Source organism: Perca fluviatilis, chromosome 18 (genome assembly GCF_010015445.1).
Source record: "Perca fluviatilis chromosome 18, GENO_Pfluv_1.0, whole genome shotgun sequence".
In the NCBI taxonomy this organism is placed as follows: Eukaryota; Metazoa; Chordata; class Actinopteri; order Perciformes; family Percidae; genus Perca; species Perca fluviatilis.
In genome coordinates this window covers 20,501,993-20,523,988 of record NC_053129.1, presented here as the reverse complement: position 1 = coordinate 20,523,988, position 21,996 = coordinate 20,501,993, and the positions used below count along the sequence as shown (strand labels likewise).

Here is a 21,996-nt window from a genome sequence, read left to right as displayed (position 1 = left end):
TCCCATGCTCATGTATTATGGAGTGGGAGATGGTTAATGTGTGTGTGGTGGACTATAAATAAACCAGCAGAGGGAGCAGTGGCAGGGTGAATAATTTGGTGTTCCCGCAGGACAGAAGAGCCTCCCAAGTCAAATGTGGTTATGTGATGAACGATGGATTGAAACGTCCTCAGAAAAGAGTGTGTGGCTTGGAGTTGTTTCATCTCTTTAAGGTAGAGAGATACAGTAAAGGCTTTATTAAGGTTGTACCCTTAATATCAAGATTTCTTTTTTTAATTGAACACACCACATTTAAGGTATAACAAAAATTCCCATCAACATAAATGGGTTGCAGTATGAATTACATTTCGTCTCTCACTCTCTTATTTAGCTATCTGCTAATAATCTGTCCTTCGGTCTCTCCTACAATTCCACTTGTTTACAAAAATTATAAAAGTGATGGCTATTGCTAACATAATGTAACGGCATGCACGCACAAAGTAGTAATACCTCACGGAACATTTATCTTTCAAGGGAAATGCATCACACAGTGCTTACATACAAGCATGCAAACCATACACATTCTTTCTGTCTCACTGTTTTGGTGCCCACTGTCCAATGAAATGCATAAATTGGAATGCATAAATCACTATGCAGTTTGAGAACCACTTCTCTGTTCAATTCTTAATGTGTAGCCTTTGTATTAGTCTAGCAGTGCTCCCATCTCTCTTCACCATGGTCCTTCAAATTGATTTTCCATGTCCCCTGGCACATGTGATCCTTATACCATATTCTCTAAGATGCACCATACAGGGGCAGGGCCATCCATAGATCACCTAGATTTTCTCTTGTTGCCTTATTTATTATACCTTATACATACATTTATACAACTTTTTATTTCGGCTTTACTTTACATTGGTAGATGGCACTATGTTTCGCTATATCAGTATGTTCAATCAGGGTCCGTCAATAATGTCTTCTCTCAGTAAAATCTATTATGTACTGATACAGTGCAAGTTCTACGATGTCAGTCATACTGTCAGAGTATATAATTTTTGCATGCATCTCCATGTTGGAGTATGTGTGTTTATGTGTGTTTGTGTGAGTTTGCATATGCCTACGAGGTTTACATGTACTAGTGTCAGTTTTTTTTGTGTGTGTGTGTTTCTCAGGTTCCCCCGAGGTAGTGGTGTGTGCAAGCTACTACCCTTTACAGCCGCATAACAATTCCTGTGGGTTTGGACAAATGGTATGTATGTTCTCTATTCCTCCTCTGTTGCTGGCTATGCATACATGTGCTCATTCAGTGCAAGTTTTGTACTTCCGTCACACCGTCATGAGAGACATTTGCATCAATGAAAATTAGATTTCACCTTCTGTAGATTGCAGTCAGATCTTCATTACAGATTTGGAAGCTTACAGTAGAGAGATTCATATTGTGATGCAAATACTATATAGTCTGAAGGCAATCTGGCCAGAATGTCTACACAAGCATTTTCAAAGATGTGAAGAAGAAGAAGAGCAAACTCAACTCTGATGTTAGGAGTTATATCAATGACCCTACGCAGTACAAATGGTACATTTAAGGTTTGTGTAGACATGCTCGCTCATTTTTGTGTTGAATCATATGGATACAATTAAATATAAAGACTTACACAACATCTTACTCACACAAAATAATGATTCTACCCTAAACGTGAAAACATATAATTGTGTTTCAATACTTTTTTTAATATATACTATCTTGGTCATCTCTGTAATATAGCACAGTAATGTGAAAAATGTACTGAAGCCCCAAAGTAACAGTGGGTGGTGGACATGAAACATAACAGTGCTTGTGACCTGGGGGCATGGTGTGTTCTATTTGGTTGCTTCGCCTTAACAGACTTGTTTAATTATTTACACCCATGCTAGGGCTAATTGGTGGACAGGATTTTCCTTTGTTGGGCATGTTATATCACCTCCACTCTCTGATCTTGGGTCAGAATCCGCTTTTGACAGTTTGACATGATTAACCTGTAGAGTTGGTTACAGGTGACAGTAATGGGAGAAAAAGTTGTAAACTTCTTCTTTTTCTTCTTCTTTGTACTGCGTGTATGTTTATTTCTGTGCATTTGTCTATATGTGGGCACACAGGCGAATTCCTCAGAGTTTCTTCGTCAGTACGGTCTCTCCTTGCTGTACAGCCACATTGTCCTGTTGACCAGAACTCGGGCATGCCAGCTGGAGGCACCACCCAAACCTCCACCTATACCCCGATGGAAACTCATCCGCCCGCGGAAGGAGATCGTGGTCACCGACGAACCACAGAGTGCGTGAGAGACAGAGAAGGAGGCAGGAAATAAAAAAAAAAATATTAAATTAAGTTTGGTAAAAAAGGTGGTCAAGGGGGACACCAGGAGGAGGATATCAAACAAACAGAAAGACACAAATTATGTGATAGAGTGTAGGTGAATGTCCTGAATAAATATGACTAGAAAGGAAAGCGAGTGCTAATGCAGGAGATTTAGAACCTGCAGTACAGAGGGCAAACAGTACCGCATGCTGAAATGAAAAAAGGAGGAGGATAGCTACAATAATTCTGTAATGGAAATAGCTGCTGGCTCGGGCATATCTGACATCAGCTGATCTCTGGGTGAAACAAAAAATGCAGTAAGAAAGAGTCGGTGTGTAAAAAAAGCAGTGCTGGCATGATGTGTGTTTTTTTTTTTCTCTCTCTCTTTTCGCAGAGCTTCCTTTGTCAAAACTAGAACAGTTAATTGAGGTTGCCAGCCCTTTTCTCTTCTACCGTGTCAAGAGCAGCACTGGCCCCATCCCGGAGCTGTATGTACACTTAAATGATCTAAGACTGAGAAAATGAAACAAGATGAGTCTTTTCTGTCGTCCTGCTCTTCTGTTAATTTAAGTGTATCGTATTGGTTAAAGAGTATTTCAATTTTCTATAGCTGACCTTCGCTCTGACCTCACTGTAGAGGAAGGAAAGAAAGAAAACAGTCTCCATCTGGGGATCAAAAAAGTATATTCTCATGATCACATTAGTCTTATCCTCATCTTCCTACTGTTCCCCCCATTCTCCCTGCAACAGGGCAATGAAATTCAGGTAGCAGTTGAAGAATTCAAACTATATGGGCATATTTCTTTTTATACTTTTAATACAATGTTATAAAGATCGTTTTGTTCCCACTTGACTATAACTATACTCACTGAAAGAAATGTTTGCCAACATTCCTAAAATTAAAACAAATCACAGATCAAAGCAGTGTGACGATATAAATGCTGTTCCGGTGTCATTTGATGTCTATAATGTGATATGCATGACTCACTTGTAGATGATCTGGTGTATTGCTCCTAAATGTATTACCATGAGATGAGATGCACGTATGTCATGATTATGATATGATGCATGTGCAGTATGTCCACATAGCATGCAGCATGAATACATGTCTTTGTGTGTCAGAGAGGCCAAGCAGAGTGCTCAGAGGAAACGTTCCCACGGATCCCCTCTGGTGTGCATTGCTGAGAGAGAGGAGACTGAAGGCCTTGAGCCTGATGCCGTTGAACGCACCACTAACTCACCAAACAGCACAACAGACAAAATAGAGGTACACAGAATTACTGTTTCCTGGGGCACCGAGTTGATTTATACATTCAGCATGTGTGTGTTTAACATGTTACAGAGCATTTTGTTGTTGAACCTCAATTAATTGTGGTAACCCCAAGCCATTTATTAAAATAGATGTGAGGCTCTGTGAAGCTCAGCCTAATGCTATTTATCCAAGTACTAAGATTGTAGCAGTTGTCCGCAAAATGTTGTTGCATCTTTTTATTTCCTTTATTTTCCATTTTTTCTCTCTCACCCCTCTGTCTACCCTGTAAGTATGCAGTTGAAGGCTCATCAGAGTAGCTCTGTGAGTCAGTGACATCAAGGCTGCCATCCCCCAGTCTCAAAGTCACTTCTGTTGTCTCCCAGCCAGGCCACCACTGACCAGGGGCACATCTGCACTAAAGAGAGAACCAGTGAGGGAAGGGAGATTGGGGTGTGTGTTCAGAGCAGCAGCAGCAGCAGCAGAGAGACACACACAGACAGACACAAAGACAAGGATAGAAGCAAAGATAGAGAGGAATAAAGAAGAGGGCCAACTGTACAGAAAAAGAAAGGAGGGGGACTGAAAAGTGGGAAGAAAGTGACAGTTGGACAGGGAGAGATGAAAGCGGAGCAGGAAATGAGGGAAAAGAGGGAGATGGGTAAAGAAAATGGCTGGTGTGGGGTGGTGGTGAACGGGGTGCGTGGGTTTCATTCAGGGAGAGGTCGTGTACTGTGCTGATGAAAAAAGCAGTGCAATTAGATGGTGAGCCATCAGTGTCTGCGTCTCCTGGGGGGTTCATTATTACACTTCACTCCTAGCATAGAGAGAAAAAATAGAGTTCATATTAATCGCCCTCTTGTGTAACTGTGACCAGTTATAGAGCGGTTAGGCTAGGGCAGTATGGACACGCTAATTTGATGTGTCGTTTGATGTCTGTGCACACATGCACTCATGTTGATTGGTTTGTGTATGTGTCATATGTGTGCCACATTTTTACTCAGTGTGTGTTCCCGCTCTTCACAAGCACATGCTGGGTCACGTGCTGAGGGGACTGTACAAGTGAGAAGGTTCTTTTTTGTGCTGTTTTGACCCCTCCCTCTGTTTCTGTCAACCCTGGCCAACAGTATCAACCTCTGTGCCTAGCTCCTAGAATATAAGAAGGTGGTTTCACATGATGTCCCTAATACCCTCAATGGCCTACTCACTCAAAATTAGTGTTGAATGAGTAGCTGTTTTAGTCTCCAATGTGCTTGGAATGTGGTTAATCGCTAAGTCACCAAAGCCCATTTGTGGTTTCTGTTTACTTGTGCCAGAAAACTACATTTCCCAAAGTCCAGTCTGGGCTCTGAGATCAATGGATATCCTTTTGCCTGATCTTTAACTTATTTGATATTTTTCATGTATGGAACATGGGGAAATTTTGTGATATCTGGAGAGAGCTGTAGTTCCAATGAGACAACCTGTAGGGGGACCGAAGCGGGAAAAGTTACATAGTGTTGCTTTAAAGTAATGCGCCTTCTTCCACACATCAACCCTTAACTGTGATTTGATCACAGAAAAAGATAGTTTTTTTTTCCTGACAAAGGAGCATCTTAAAGGTGCAATATGTAATATTGTATGTAATACTGGCAGCTAGCGCTTAAAATAGTTACTGCACTACCAATTCAAAATACTGGAGAGTCGTTTCCCCCGCCCCCTCCTGACCAGACTCGAAGTTCACGGAGGTTGCCAGGCTGAGACCGCAGCATTCACAACAATGTTGCTGGACGCTTTTCTCACATAGCCAGACATTACACAGCACAGCAGAGTAGCTAACGTTAGATGCTCGGCTAAGAATTACAATACGAAACGCTAAAAATACCACTACCTTGCCGACGGAACACACTTCATTGGGTTAGAATTACGGCAACAATCGCTAAACACACTGCAAACTCACAGTCCTCTCTTCCCGATTAACAGCCCCCCTCTCATGGCTTAAAATAACTCACCGTTGTCGGCTCCAGCCGCTGAACTACACGTTGTAAACAGCCATGGCCCGCTTGCCTGGTCCTCCCGGTAACGTTAGCAGTTAACAGGGTTAGCATGGCGGCGTTAGCCAGGACCAGTCGGGATCACTTTACTGGCTGTGTCTCAATTGTTTTTGCGAGTAACCAACTCGGGTACTCTAGCTTTATCATTCAATATGAGTACACAAATGTTGAAATGACATAAAATGCCCGTCCCTAGTGGCTGTGATAAATTAGCCTGAAGCTAATACTTACCTGTTCAGGAGGAAATACCGGTAAGCCAATTCTGCGTCCTTTTGGGATCTAAGCTGTCTCCATCTTTCAAATACATCTCCAGTATTTACCAGGGGGTTGTTACGTCTCTGGTCACGCAACTGTTAGAAACATGCTGTTTTCTTTTTTTTAGGTCGGGTAGAATCTATCTCCGTTGATCCTGTTCGTTTGTGTGCTGCTTTCATGGCGGTACTACCGTTACAGCTGGCCGCTGGGTTTACCTTTTCCAGGTATATCTGGCAACCCGGCCTGGCTGTCAAACTGGGCAGTTGATAACAACACACAGGCCAAAACATAAACATAAATTCCGTCACGGAATGTAAATTTCAAAAAGAAAAAATACTGACATTAGCATTGTTGTCAGAAAAGATAGTATTTCAGTTTAACATGTTTCCTTAATATCTGATGAGGCATTGGTGTCATTTTTGGATTTATTACAGTACAAATATTACATATTGGACCTTTTAAAATCCCAGGAGCCTTGTTTGTAAGATCTATCAATCTCAATGTCCTCTTACTGTACACAGGTAAGTGATCTAATAAATAGCATGTTGTGGGTGGACGGTACATGCCATGCCTTCGAGCTTGACTTGATCCTTTACACACTCTTGTGACAACACACACATTAAAATTTTTAAAATGTTGCTATTGTGGTGGAGAGGAGGTCAAGTGCGCCTCCCAATCACAATGCCTCTCTCCATCTGTCTGGGTCTCCGGGTACTTATTCAAATAAGCAGTGACTCACAGACACACACACTCACTCTGACTCATCAGAAAGTCTTGGCTGGGGTTGTTTTGAAGTTACACAAAATAAAGACATAATTCTTATTCAGAGCTGGTAAACTGTTGGACATTCACCAGGGTTTTTCCTCAAGGGAGCTTCAAATGAAGGGGCCTTGAGTAATGTTCAGCTACTTGATACAGGTGTACCACGTTTTGCACTTGAATCTAGCTTTGTAATAACAAAGCAACAGTGATTGCCTTTTTCCAGACCGCATCATCCCATGCCTTGCACAGACAGAAGAATGTGGTATCTGAAGGATTTGATAAACTCTTTAGCTATATTTCTTTAATTTTGTTGGGCATGAAATCAGAGCTGTTGAGTAATTTCCCTCTAAGAGAAATAACATACTAAACAACATAACTCCCCATCTGTCACTGACAGTCCAACTAAATTAGAGCTGGTATTCCCTGGTGGTGTTTTTAGCAGGAGAGGAGCAGCCCTTGTCACATTAAACCGTGTCTCGTGTCCTGTGGTGTTTGGCGAGAATGGCGCAACACCACAGCTGGCATGGAATCACTAGAGGGCGGAAGCGTATCTCTGGCAGTGTTACTCTATCAGCAACTCACTGTTTATCTCTCTGAAACTCTCTCTCTGTCCCTTTAGGTTACTGCAGAGGACAGGAAGAAGGACAACGATTACATCTCCAATGGTAAAAGCTGTTCCTTTGCAATGCTGAAAATAATTTGCACTGTATCTGTATACAAGATCGCCTTACCTGAAGTCAAATATTAGGCTACGATGGGCAGGTGACCATTCATTTTGTTTAATTGGAAATTATGAATGTAGTGTATGTAGTAACTTTATTATTGGTTGACCTGAGCAGCATCTGTGCAGCATTGTCCAATTAATGTGATTACAAGTATTTCCGTCTCTCGCTTCCACTCCCTCCATCTTTCTCTCCACGCTTCTGCCGGTTGGCCAAGACACTTTATATTGTGCCTTATGACAACTATCCAATTGTTGGATTGAATTCCCTGCCTTCTCTCTGCCCCCGTTTAGTTGCTTAGTAACACCTGCAGTTTAAGTTAGCGGACCACTATTGCTCAGCAGAGACACTGGCCCTCACCGCCTCAGCTTTTTGATCAGACTTCTCTCTTTGAGACAGGCCTGGGGGCAGAGCAAATGTGTGTGTGCATGCATGTGTGTGTTTTTTGGATGGAGAGTGTGCACATGTCTATGACTTTGCTCTGCATGCATTGAGATAGTGGGAGTCAGTGAGTGGGAGTATGGATGTGCATGTGCGCTTACACTATGCCATTATGTGGGAGTTTGGCCAATTCGGCTCACTGTTTAAGATAACGATTTGAGTCAAGATAACTTGTTATGAGTCACAAGAGGAAAGGCATTTTGTTACTCGCAGCATTTTAAAATGGAAGATTTCACAGGCAATTCTATATCTATTTGGTATTAAGCGTGGCATGAAAAGCCCCAGTCAACTTGGATGCTACTCAGCTTGATAAGGACATGTTGAGATGCTACAGATTAGTATTATCAATAATACATTATATTAAATAAAGTACTTTGCTTTATAATCCATCTCTCAGACGGCTGTATACTGCAGACCTGCTACATTTAACCAAATGTCTAACCCAGCAAAAATGTTTATAAATAACATTATTAATCACAAATTAATCTCCCTTCCAGATTGGCCTAAAACTGCTATGGAGAGGCCTGTAACTGTGGAACCCTCAGCTCCTGTCAAACCCATCCTGCAGGAGACATGGGTGGACCTGGATGACTTTGCTAAATGCTTTCAGTGAGACACACACACGCACGCGTTCACACACTGACATATTGTAAATATGTACTTAAGTACTGCAAACATACTCTGCCCATAGAAAAACATACAGTCGTGAAAAAAGGATGGTTTAGGGGCCTGATATGATTAAGGTAATAGTTATCAAAATTAACCGACTTTTATTTATTTTTTTCAGGACTCTCTGGGTATTCCATAAACCACAGATCTACCCACATCATATCCAAAAATCTCATTTCAAGGTACAGTATGTATCCCAAAATAACCCAGTGACTTATGTCTGCATGTTCAGTTTCCAGTGCTGGTACTTTCTAAGCTTTCCATTTATTTTCCCACATGATTCCATGGGCCCTATCTTGCACCCGGCACAGCGCAACGCAACGCCCGATGCTAGTGTCTTTGCTATTTTAAGACCCATGTCGTTTAAATAGCAAATGCACCTGCGCCATGGGTGTGCTGATCTTACAGGGAGGTGTGTTCAGGTTATTTCTTGGCGTATTGCTATGTTGAGGCAGCGGGAAGTGATCGCGCCATAGACCAACAAAAACCTGGTCTAAAGTCAATAGCGCAGCATTTTATTGTTATTTTAACAGCAAATGAGTAAAATGTGCCTAGGCTTATGCACAGCGCGCAAACTATGCTTGTTACACACATACAGGGAAGTGCAGCAGCACACAAACATGCAAAAGATTACAAATAAAAATATTACGGTGCTAATCCGCCATCATAATAGCAATGCGCCAAGGTAAAAACGCGCCTGGCTGTTAAAGGGAATGGGAGATGACACTCTGATTGATTTATTGCATGTTACGCCCAAAACACACCTATGAATTAATGAAGACACTAAGGACAACCCTTTTGAACCATGCGCCTGGCGCACGGACCCTTTTCAAACTAGCAAAAGTGGATTTGGACACACCCTAAACGCAGCTGCGCCATGCGCTTCACGCCATGCGCTTAGATCGTTCAAATAGGGCCCAGTGTGTTTGTGCTTTGACACATTAATTCTGTTAGTATTGGATATATTGTCATTAATTTAGCTGTTGTTGTCTGCAGAGCACCGTCTTGCCCAAAACAGGCATCAACTGTACTGGATCATCAACTCAATCCACTGGTTCCCTCCCTCTGACATCTACAGCAGCAAGCCCTGAAGTACACACATGCAAACACACAAAAACACACACAAGCACCAATTGCACATGAGCACACAATTTGCCATGTGTGATTCAACTTTTTAATGAAAGTTAAAGTTGCCCTGTAGAGATTTCTTGGAAACAAACAATGATGGTGTTTTGCATCATTTTTTGCCATGCCACCTGTAGATCAGTGGAATAGTGTAAAACCATTGGTCTAACTGCATATGCGTCCTTGTGCACATGCACAAGATAAACAGAACAGGAATGTCTTAACTAGTCTAGTTAAGAGTATTTTCGTCCAGCTACTATTTTCAAGGCCAAAAATTAACCATGCATAAAAGACTAAAACAAGATTTGCTGCCCTAACATTTAGTTGAGTCTGTCAGAGTCTGAAACAGTAGGCTATAGGCACAGGTCATTTATCTGAGGACCAGTAGAGGCAATAGCTTCCTGAGGAGTCAGCAATTCATAAATACCTAGTGATTGCAAGCTGTGCAAAGCTTTGTAAGTGTTAAGGAGGATCTTAGAATACATTCTAAATGTACAATAACTGTGATCTGCCTCACTGAGGCCAAAACAACAGAAATTAAGACAGATTAGGTGTAGTCCTTGGCTTGTGCTAGTTGTTACTGCCCCTCTGCCTGTCTTCAGAAAGTAATGAATATGTTCTCAAATAAACTGTCTGTGTCATATGCATCACATATACACAGATCTGAAGTTGTCTGAGAGTGACTGTGTGCATATGTGTGTGGCGCAGGTTTTTGTCTGATCTTTTGTGTAATTGTGTGTGTTTTGCACATCTGTGTGTATAGACCTTATTTTTACAGTCTGCTGAGTCTGCTTGTCATGCCAAACACGTATGCATTCTCTCCCTCTTCCCTTGATCTGTCTTTTCTGCACTCTGCTTTGTCTTTCTCACCGGCTGCTTTGTCTTACATTACTAAGTTCACTGTCTTGGCCTCTCCTATACAGGTGCCACCTTTAATTTTTCTTAAGTCACTCAGCTCTTTTCTATCTCTTCTTATTTCCTTCACTTACCTCCCTCATCCAGGTTCTCTTGCACTAAGCCCCCCTTCTATCAGTTTATCCATCATCCCTCCCTACAGCGTTCTGCTCTTTTTCTCCTTCACTTGTTCTTTACCTTTTTCTGCCTTCATATTGATAACTAAGGCGTGTGTTTGTGTGTGTGTGTGTGTGTTTGTGTGTGTGTGTGTGTGTGTGTGTGTGTGTGTGTGTGTGTGTGTGTGTGTGTGTGTGTGTGTGTGTGTGTGTGTGTGTGTGTGTGTGTGTGTGTGTGTGTGTATGTGTGTGTGTGTGTGTGTGTGTGTGTATATGTGTGTGTGTGTGTGTGTGTCCAGTGTCAAGAGGTGAGAGGCACTCACTACCTGTGTGTGGACAGCCTGCAACCCCCCCAGATCCTCATCAGCTTCTCTGCTCTGCTTCCCTGGGGAGATACAGCTGAGGAGAGTAAGGATTTATCTACACACGCACACACACGCACACAAACATACATACATACATACATACGTACATACTCAGATACAAAAGGATTTTCTGATGAAAGGAATGTACAAAGCTTGACTCAAGTCTTTAACATCAATCATAACTATCTGTATGAGCATGCACACATCATACACTATAACCTATGTGGGATATACAGTATATGTAAAGAATCATAGAATTACTCAAAGATGTATGAACATTTCATGAATGTGACCTACTGAGTTTGTGATATTTCACTGTGGTGTGTGACCAGTACACATTTTCTCTCCGCTCTCCAACACCTCATAGAAAAGGACATGTCATCAGCATGTAGGGCTGCAGTTCTCATCGCCCAGGCCTACTCCTGGACAAGCCTGCAGTCTCAGCTGCCAGTTCTTAACATCAAGACCACCTCCTCAAAGGCAGCCATACTTAACTTACCCCCAGGGTAGGACAGAATTTATGAATACTTTGTAGTGTATTGTTCAAAATGAAAAGCTTAGACCAAGTTCATGAGCAAACTAGGATGTCACACATCTATGTTCCTCTGTAACATTGTGTAATGTAACATTAACTTTTATGTTCATCAGGATCCCCATTAGCTACTACTGTACCGCAGTAGTATATCCTGTAGTAGTATTTTTTTATACTTACAATATTTAATATGGTGGTACTTTGATTCTTGTATCGTTAGTAGAAATATTTACATCTTGATATGACCATGCAATGCTAATGTATCTAAACAAAATGTGATCCCTTCTCGAATTTCATTTTTCCACTTTCACGCTTATACCTCATAACCCTGAATTACCCTAAGCGCTCATCAGCATGAGACTAATTGTGCCAAGGTTAGAGCTTTAATTCCCATCATGGGAACCTGTTACAAAAATGTATGCATTTTTTTGCACAGCTCCCTGGGGAGCTTTTCATGAAAGGAAGCGGTTCACTCTTGTTGTGATTTTTAAAGCTATGCAGAGATCCACTTAAAGCTATCATAAAGTGAGCAGAGGATATCTGCCTACCTCAGATGCTCTGAAAAGCATTAAAAAGCATCTGTCCTAGTCTCTATTAATGGGTGCTACTTGGCCTAGAAGCAGAGGGCCTAGTTTCTAGGGTCAGGTGCAGGTATGCAGCAGTGCAATTACCACTGAGCCATAATCACACACATAGCACTCAACTTATCATGCCCAAACGCCCCATAGTACACTCTCTCCAAGAGAAAATAGCTGATATGTCCATGCTTTTGGGCAGCATTTTTTTTTAAACGCTTCCAATCTTTTTCGCTTTGTATATCTGTATGTGGTACACTACTTTGCTAATGTGTTATTTTTTTAGTCTCTTTACTGACTGACCTGTGTGCTTTTCTTCTACATTTATTGAACCTACATTCCTGTACTAATCTATTCATTTCAAAAAGGTTTTTCTCTCTCTTCCTTCGTTACATCTCCCTTTCTTTCCCTCTTCATTTCCATGTTTCTCTTCTTCCTTTCTTCTTCCCCATACTTTCACCTTATTTTCTCACATCTGTTTCACTTTTGTATGCTGTCCTCTGCTGCTACAGCACTAGCCCAGCTCTGCCTCGGTGCTCATCCATCTAGTTAGGCTGTGATGGCTGAATTATGTAAAGCTAATGGGGCCAAGGAAGTGGGGTTCCACTCTCTCATGCCTGACCCGGCCCTGTGAACTCAGTTTGGCACTTGGTAGACAGGACATTAGGCTACAGCACTTCTGACTGTTTGACCAATTCAGTATTACTTGACAGAAACATTGTTTCACTATTAAGACTAAAAACGGATTTTATTAAGTGTTATTTCATGCATTGTTGTGCAGTTATTATTATCAAAAACTGTGAAGCCACAGGGAGGTTGTTGGAGGGATACCTCTATGCTACTTAATTTTAGTTTCATAAATGTAGTAGCCTAATATTTGGACATTGTTCCACCTAATATTTGCAATGAAAAAAAAAGTAAATTGTCTAGAGCCTAACTGCAAGGGGTCACAAGATAAATCTGAGAGGTCATGAGATAATTAAAGGTGCTCTAAGCGATGTTGGGTGACGTTATTCTTGTTGACTTTCAAAGTATTTTCAAACAAAACAAGACTAGCTCGCCCCTCCCTCCTCCTCATCCTGTCCCCTCCCCATCCCTTCCGTGCTTCAGCGCACTAACCCCCCCCCCCCACCCAAATTATTGGCTGAATGCTGGAACATGGTTTGTTTGTTTTTGTGGTCCAGGTTGGCCACTTTGTTTTTGTTGGAGTTAGTGGACCCTGGGCTGTCTACAGAGACCGCGGTTTTTTACAGTGTGTTCAGGGGACCGGCAGCTCGCGGATAGTGAGGAGAGGTTTGCTGTATGTGACAAAAAATGTGTGACATCGCTTAGAGTACCTTTTAAGAGTGTTTTTCTAAGATGTCAATCAAAGAGTGATCCTTTATCTTGGATGATGTGTTCCTGTTTTAAAAATACTCTGTTTGCTTTCTCTCCCCTCCAGGCGGCATGTCTTGTCCTTCCACACAAAGGCAACACTGGGCTACCACGTTCACCTGTGCAGCAAGACACCTTTCATCTTTGGGGATGAAGAAACCATCATGCCACACCTTTCCAAGGTAACCGTGGCCCTTAGTTTGTTTGCTGAATGCAGAGTGCTCATTTAATTTTTCTTTATCTGTGGATGCAATTTTCCAACTGAGGGGTCTACCACAGCGCATGTTCAGCAGAGGAAACTTTTCTTGACATTTTCTTTGTTCCCTCCTTTTTCTTATGTCTAAATACACACAGACCAATCAAGATATGGATAACACATTCAACACTCCATCCTATCCACCCTTTTCATCTTTTCAGTCATCGGCTGCTACAAGATAGTGACACCTTAACATGTTCATTTCTAATATGATAATAAAGGGATGATATGCGTATTGCTTTACATTCCTTCTCAGTCTCCAAGTCATTTCCTTGCTCATAAAAAGCTCAAATCTGTCACTACACAAAAACAAAAAGGCTCTGATAGGGGCATGTACAGTGAGAAATACAATGGTGACTTAACAAATTAACTAGAAAGCATACACAAATACTTCTACCAAGGCTGCACAATCCTCTAAAAACAAGCATTTTTGATATTTCTAATCTGGATATGTGTTGGAACAAAAAGTTTTGTTGGAGCAGAAACAAAAGAAATACAACCTGTTCAGTGTCATGACAATACAAAAAGTAAAGACAGACAGGATGAAAGTGGCCTTGTTGCAGTGTTCTTGCTGTAACATTTAAACAAGGTTTACTCCAGCTTCAATTTAGAAAATCACATCATGGTAGTTAGATGATGCCTCTGCTTTCTTTTTAGACCGAGGCCTAAAACACAGAAGTTCACACTGAAATGTATTGATATTTTGGGCGTTCTGCTTTTCTCTTCAATTTAACTTGCATTCTGTTTAATTTGCACCAGTTAACAGAATTTGAATGCTGCCCCACTGCTTTATTTCATTTTAAACAGGAAAGTGCTCGTTTCACTGAGCAGGCCTCGTCTATATTGAGGGCCCTGTCCAGAGTGGTGTCTTCCTTTAGCGATGAGCAGGACCAGCCAGCAGCCAGAAGAACCCTAGAAGAGGCTCACTGGCCCCAAAACATCAACACCACCCTGGGAAAAGAGGAACACCACAAGGTAGCACGTGTACCTATGGGCCTATGGTGGCACACCTTTATGATGTACATACAGTGAATAGCTCACCTTGCTTTATACTTACTACTACTAAGACGGATATACACACTGACCTATGTGGTTATTGAAAAAGTAAGTGATGTGGATTCTAACCACCTGCCTACTGTACTTGAGGAACAGGGGGGTTTGTAGGAAGGGTCATGATTTATCTCTTATATAAACTGTTATTCTCATATACTACTGAGGATTTAGATTACAAAAATTTAAATACCTGGAAAAATAAGCATCCCCACACACTCAACACTCACATGCAGTCACTCACATACAGCACACAATTGCTAACACCCTTGTGCACGTTTTGTGTGTGTATAGGTGTTTAACTCTGCAGTTTACACCATGCTGTGTGAGGCTCTGGGCAGGAGTCTGACATCAGAGGAGCGTTTTGCTATACTGGCCCTCACAGCTGACCCCTCACTCTTGGCCACCGACCCCAAAACACAATCCCCTACAAGTGCCATTTGTATGTTTGTAAATGTTACACGTACATTGTCTATTTATTTATTTATTTATTTATTTATTTATTTATTGTCTATTGTCTTTATTGTCTATGTTTGTGGGTATAAGCCTAAAACTACAGTAAACTGATTTAAATGAATTTAATTCAGTATAATTGCACTTATATATTCACCATATTTAACAGTTTTCATAGTCCAGTATTTAATATTAATTCACAATGTTCTGCTTTTACTCTCTAAGTGGATGCAGAATCAAATCCTCCAGAAAGCTGGAGAGACAGGGAGCCAACAGACCGCGAGGTCAAGGCAGTCACCATTCTGCAGGCTGGATTCAAAGGGCACTTGGTGCGAGAGATCTTTAATGCCTCAAAACCAGGTAAACTCACTCATACACAGATAGAAAATATATTCATTCAAGTATCATGGTCAGGTTTAAATCTTATCTTTCATTTGTATAGTTGAAAATACTAACTTATTATTATTTATTAGACGGTTATAAATTCTGCTTTCTCCTTCAGTGCTCTATGTTTGAAAGACAAACACATATGCAGCAATTGGAATAGCTAAAAGGGCCAAATAAGGAAAAAAAAGTAACAACCAAAACAACAGAATACATGTGTCTTATTTGTAGATTATTTAGTGTCACACAAACACACACAAAACACCTTCTGTGTCTTATATTTACTGTTTTATTTATCCTGATGGCATATATTGAGCCTCTGAGTAGAGGCACAAATATGAATTGATGAGACTGCCCCTCTTACTAATAGACCCTGACAGATGAGGGGTGGCCACAGAGGGGATATACACACACATGTAGGAATTGCACACACGCATATACACAACATTTCTGCATCAATAGCCAAACCTCTCAATAGTGACAGCAAGTGAAAGATGGGGAAAATAAGACATGGAAACGCTGGACAGCTTGTTGAAAAATAATGATAGATTAAATAGAAAGACATAACTAAGAAGCTCTTCCTTGTAAATTGATTTGATATAATATTTAGTTTTTGTTTCTTGTACTGATTCACTGCCAGTTATGCTATTGTGCAGTTTGCAGGATATTTACATGTTTCCTCTGTTAAATCTTTTTAAAATCCAATTTTCTCCAGAAGTGGTGATGAAGGTGCACCGCTGTTTGCAGCATTTTATTGGCCAGACATGCTCTATTTATTTCCAGGACCTGAAGCTATCTGTGTCTTCTCCAGACACAGCGCATTACACTGTCACCCTTTGAATAACTTGCACTTGCACATATGGGAGTATGGACAGCCTCATTTATGCAGTATTTGCATAAAAATGTGCTGTACAATTGCGTTGATGGAATTTAGTCTATTTTTTATGGCTTGAAAATGTGGTTCGAGCATACCAAAATATCCACATCATTATAGGACCCATCTGCCAGCAACCTTAAAATATTGCTGGTGGTTATGTGGCATTAGCATTAGCACTCACACACACACACACACACACACACACACACACACACACACACACACACACACACACAAACACACACAGGCTGAACAGCTTGACTTCTATGAAATAGGCCTGTCATGGTTAAGTTCTCTTAAATTGAATTCATTTTCTTGTCAAAGAACAAAGTGTGCAGCTTTCAGAGTGGCACTTACAGTAATGGCAAAATACCAATCATATTTTAAAAACACTGCCAGTATAACTACACTTTAAAAAGCCATTTGTTTAAAGAAAAGTTAGAACTTGCCTTTTCTTTCACAGCACATCTGTTTATACAGTACCACATCTTTTTGTACAACTTTCCTCCTTGCTCTTTCCCACTTAATGTTCTCCTTCTACTCTAACCTTTCTACCTCTTTTTCTGTACGTTTGTTGGTCCCTCTTTGGTTCTAAAGATGATAGGTCTTCATCTCTCAATAGCCAGCCTCGACCCTCTATAATGGCTGTATCAATATGGAAAAGTAGCCATTTGAAAATGCGAGAGCTGAGTGCCATGGAGGGAGGGAGGGGGATGTGAGGACACCTATGCCACATGTCTGATGTGAAAATGTCTGTCATCCAGCTGTCTCTTCAGTGCGTTTCTCTCAATTAAATGCACAAACACACACATACTGACACGCATACTCATGAACACACAGTACTGCATCTGTTATCAAATGTTCTGTTTTGTCAGAGTGGTTAACTGTCTGGTGAGATGAGTGTGAAAGTTAATGTCAAGGTGTGAACAATCTCCTATCACCTCTCACTAAATGAGGCAAAAATGCATTTTGCAATTTCTGTACCCTACCCTGAACTAGGTCAGATACAATAATTCTTTCACGTGGTTGACCGCAACATGGATTGTCTTTCACCTTAATGGTGTTTACCTTTTTTGTGTGTGTGTGTGTGTGTGTGTGTGTGTGTGTGTTTATGTCATTCAGGCACGAAGGAGAACCTCAGTGCATCTAAGATCCTTTTAGACATGTGGCCGAAGGTTGAATCAGATGCAGAAAAACATGCTGCCCTCTTGCTACGGTAAATGGATAAAAATGCATATTCATAATTACTCCGTCTGATAATAAATAATGTGCACACAATGTATGAATTGCATAGACAAAGACAAAACACTCCACACCTTATTAACAGTTATTCATTCCTATGAATGTCAGTATATCAGAAAATATGAGGGCTCCGACTGCAGTCCTGTATCAATGATGTGTACGTTGTATGGGCATGCGTTTAGCCTCTCTGTTGCACCACATGCCCAGAATCTGCTCTCTCTTCTGGTTGTGGAGGCCTGTGGCGGCCAGGCAGGGAGCATTTTCCACATTGTGTTCCATCTTTTCCCAGTGGTACCATCTGCTGTTTATCCTTTCCCCGTTCCAATCGGCTAGCAGCGTCTGCCGAATGACCCGCTGCCTGGGGAAGTATGTGTGTGCATGAGCATTTAGAGCTTCGTCAGTGTGCGTGTGTGTGACGAGGGTGGTGTGGGGGTTGGTAGGGTGTAATGAGCCTTTGAGCATGTGTTTTTTTTTAACTGACATCCACTTCAGTCAAAGTTCAGGCTGAGTTGTGAAGTGCATCTACTTTCCTTTTAGAGTTATGTTTTCTCTAGTACCCCGTTTGCACGTACATGGCTATTTTGAAAAACTGAGACATTTCCCTTTGTTTATGCCCCTCGTTTACACGCAAATGGAGAATTCGCCTCTGAAAACGATTCTTTCTAAAACCTCCGGCCAGAGTGGAGATTTTGGAAAACTTTGTTTGCACGCTTGCATGTAAACTGAGACAAACGGAGGTTCAGGCAGCCGAGAGAGAGAGGAAGCGATTCGTTGCTGTTGTTGCTATTTTCATGATTCTGATTGGCTAACATGGGCTTGAGCTTCTCGTTACACTGCCACCTACAGGTTTGGCATGCTCTTGACAGCATTGACGGCATATATACACAGGTACATGTAAAAAAACACTTTTTTGAAATCTGACAGCTGTGCACAATGTTATTTTTGAAAACGGAGAGGTTGAAATGTCCGTTTATGAAAATAGCCGACCACATGTAAACGTAGCATAAGAAGTTTGTGTAAATTATTTTCTGTAAATCTCTACATGGTTTTATAGATGACCTATTATATACCGTTTTCAGATTCATACTTCCATACCCGACAAAGCCCAGTCTGCTCTGATTGTGTCAGTGTGTTCCTGCATCTCTGAGTCTCCTGGAATCTCCAATGAATGTATTAAGATAATCTCAGCTGTTGTTGCACTCGTTGCAGCTGGAGACTGACTGCAACAGAGTATGTAGCAGAACTTTGTACTATGAAAATCACCAATAAAGGCTTCTAAACCATACACTACACAACCGGACATGTTCCAGCAGTAATGTGACCCGAAATTGGGGAGAAATGAACAACATTGGTAGCCAAGATTACAGCTTCTCTGGCGTTAGCATGCACCTACAGTACAATATGTGACAATAAACACTGCAGTAACGTTAGCCTAAAAAAACGCTTCAGTAGCCTGCTTGTAGCAGATGACAGCTCCGTGTTGCGTGACACGGAGCCAAGAGTAGAAAAAACGTTAAAAGCAAAGCGTTCAGAACATTGGGAAATCTGAGGTTTTTGCTCACTGGGATTTCTGTGAAATACGTTTACCTCATTATTTGAAGCTTTGGTCACACTTAACATGAAAATCCAGTATTATAACATTATAGATGTGACAGAAAATACGGAGAAGCATAATAGATCACATTTAATTCTTCATTTGAAATTTAAGTTTTAAAATGTGCTCTTCCCTTCTGTGTTCTTCTGCACAGCTATATCATTGACCACTCTGAGAGGAAAGCAGAGCTCTACTCCTGTCAGCAGGATGAATGGACCAGAGTCACCTTCGCTGATTACTCTGTCTCTCTTCAAGACACAGCCAACTCCTGGGTCTTGGTCTTTAGGTAAGAGAACATTGCAACTTAGGGCTTGTTTGGCCTGTCAGTTAAAGACAACCTGACTTGGAAAATCTGGGTGATGAATAAAGGTGAATACACGACTGATATCCCCTTTCCACCAAATGTCATGATGCTGCCTTGATGAGCTATGCACTTATCTCTAATTTCTGCTGTTAAAACTAATCTTGGCAAATATAACATTTCAGAATGTCTACAAAAACAGTTGAAAGTGACAATTTGGTAAGACTTGATATCTTGTTGTTTGTTCAGAGAGGTGTTCCTGGTTCCTGAGGAGATGGTGCTGGTGCCAAAGGTCTACTCGCCAGTCCCTAATTGTCTGCTGCACGTCATAAATAACGACACAGGAGAGGAGCTGGACATGGTCTTCAACAAAGTAGCAACCCATGTCTATCAACCCAACAGGGTCTGTGGGAAGCTAAAAATGCACTTGCACTTAAAACCTTCATGTACTTGACATATTGTTTGGGTAAATGTGGAATATTTGCATATTTTCCTAGTTTTTCTTTTACCATAATACATTGGTTTTACTTAAGGAATAACTCCTGCCTGACTTAATTAAAAACCTGTTGTTTACCATTTGTGGCTGCCTAGTGTAACAATGTTGGGAACATGTCTAGTATTAAATAATTAAATAATTAAAATGTGTGAAAATAACAATATTTAGATTTCAGGATTAAATCTCTTTGTATTTCTTGTTCCAGCTTGGTTATACTTTTGTAGCAGAGGCTATCACACCTGAATCACCCCCTGTTGGTGCCAAGTGGAGGATGCGCTTGATTGGCTCAAGGGAACTCCTTCCAAAACCGTCCCGTGAGACTCCCCTCAACATGTTCTCAGTTAAGGAATTCAGGGATTATTACATTCCCAATGACAAAAACCTCATCTGTCGGTAAGAGAATTATGGGCTATATATATATATTTATCAAATTAATGATTAGAGTCATATTTATACTGGTCAGTTGCTTAGGGTGGATCAGAAAAATAATTGCTGTCAAATAGCTCTCACTTTCACTCTTACAGTATTTGAGATGTTTGCTTAGAAACAAGGCGTGACAATAGTCAAAGAGTGTATACTTTACAAAACATAACAGGTAACCTCTCAAGGAAGCTTTTGAAAAAGCATAATATTTAGGGGTGGGAAAAAATAATCGATTCTTAGATGCATCGCAATTCTCTCTAGAATGATTTGATTCTCAATTCAGATAAGTTAATAATCAATTTATTTATTTTTTAAATGTGTTGATTTTTATTTAAAAGTTACTGTCTCAAGACAAGTGCAAATCAGAAAACAGAGTGACTGAAAGAGGATGGGATAATGAGCAAGAGTGCAGAAAAAAAACACACACAAATGGCCAAAAGGAAGAAAAAAAATTACATTTTGTATATATACACATGATCTAATAAGACATACATAAAATAATTAGGCAAAACAATATAGGCTGTTCATCTACTTTATCACATTACATCTGACACCTTCATGTTCTGAGAAGCCAATTATCCACCTTTAAACATGACTGAGCCTCTGACATGGAAGATTACTGGGAGAGAAGGTGACTTTCACAAGCATGTTTAAGGCATGGAATGACTACAAAATAAAAACCTCAGTAGACAAAACATTTCTTTAAAACTTGTGTGTGACAAATAATGTATATGTCAAAATCTAAGCTTTGTCTAGCTGCTTTGTCTAGGAAGTGAGTAGCAAACTCAGATTTATATATACTTTATATTTTTTTAAATCACACATGGAAATGTACATAAAAAAATTGTTGCATCGATAATCGGTTTAGAATCGAATCGGTGGCCTCTGAATCGGAATCGAATTGTGAGGTGCCAAGAGATTCCCACCCCTAATCATTTTCCAACAAAAGACAACATTAACGGTACTCTGAGAGATTACCCACAGTCATTTGAAACCTTTCCACAGTTATCATGTGCAGGTGACGGCAGATGTCCTAGGAACAATTCAGTTTCAGACTTCCAGGTCAGATGTGTTGATCCGTCTGTCCATTCTGGACCAGGAGAAGGAGGTTGCCAGAAACACTGGGAAGGGCCATGTGGTAATTCCTGTGTTCTGCTTCCTGCCCAACAAAGGTCGGTCATTAGGTTTAGTAATTGAAGTAATTGAATGAAAGCCCTCTGGATCATAGCAGAAGATTTTTTGAACTGCCTCTTATCTGAATATTAGAAAAGTTACATGTACACTTATCTGTTTTCATCTGTGATAATCTTAGCTTTATAATTTAACATATTTAAGTAATGTAACTGTGTCACTGTATTATCGTTGTCAAATAACTGAACACTTAACCAGATTTTTTAATCCTGTATCCCAGTCTTAGCTCGGTTTGTTTTTTTCTAGTTTTTCTACTAACAATAGCATTTTTTGCAAACCTAATATACAAACACACACACACAC

The 21,996-nt window shown here is 40.7% G+C and overlaps 1 protein-coding gene across 7 annotated transcripts in view; it reads left to right on the top strand.

Annotated features, from left to right (window-relative positions):
* The window catches only part of adgb (androglobin), a 43,809-nt gene that overhangs the window by 10,285 nt on the left and 11,528 nt on the right, over positions 1-21,996 (top strand). For 6 of the 7 annotated variants that reach the window (XM_039782534.1, XM_039782533.1, XM_039782532.1 and 3 more), the window contains exons 9-27: positions 1,152-1,228; positions 2,116-2,290; positions 2,709-2,802; positions 3,437-3,581; positions 7,233-7,278; positions 8,274-8,385; positions 8,564-8,627; positions 9,442-9,537; positions 10,880-10,988; positions 11,313-11,451; positions 13,494-13,608; positions 14,490-14,657; positions 15,027-15,174; positions 15,411-15,545; positions 17,569-17,662; positions 19,437-19,568; positions 19,833-19,986; positions 20,285-20,472; positions 21,508-21,674. In XM_039782534.1, the coding sequence (XP_039638468.1) occupies positions 1,152-1,228; positions 2,116-2,290; positions 2,709-2,802; positions 3,437-3,581; positions 7,233-7,278; positions 8,274-8,385; positions 8,564-8,627; positions 9,442-9,537; positions 10,880-10,988; positions 11,313-11,451; positions 13,494-13,608; positions 14,490-14,657; positions 15,027-15,174; positions 15,411-15,545; positions 17,569-17,662; positions 19,437-19,568; positions 19,833-19,986; positions 20,285-20,472; positions 21,508-21,674 (2,358 nt within the window). The remainder of the gene's footprint in view (positions 1-1,151; positions 1,229-2,115; positions 2,291-2,708; positions 2,803-3,436; positions 3,582-7,232; positions 7,279-8,273; positions 8,386-8,563; positions 8,628-9,441; positions 9,538-10,879; positions 10,989-11,312; positions 11,452-13,493; positions 13,609-14,489; positions 14,658-15,026; positions 15,175-15,410; positions 15,546-17,568; positions 17,663-19,436; positions 19,569-19,832; positions 19,987-20,284; positions 20,473-21,507; positions 21,675-21,996) is intronic. The other variant, XM_039782535.1, reaches the window with a different exon arrangement.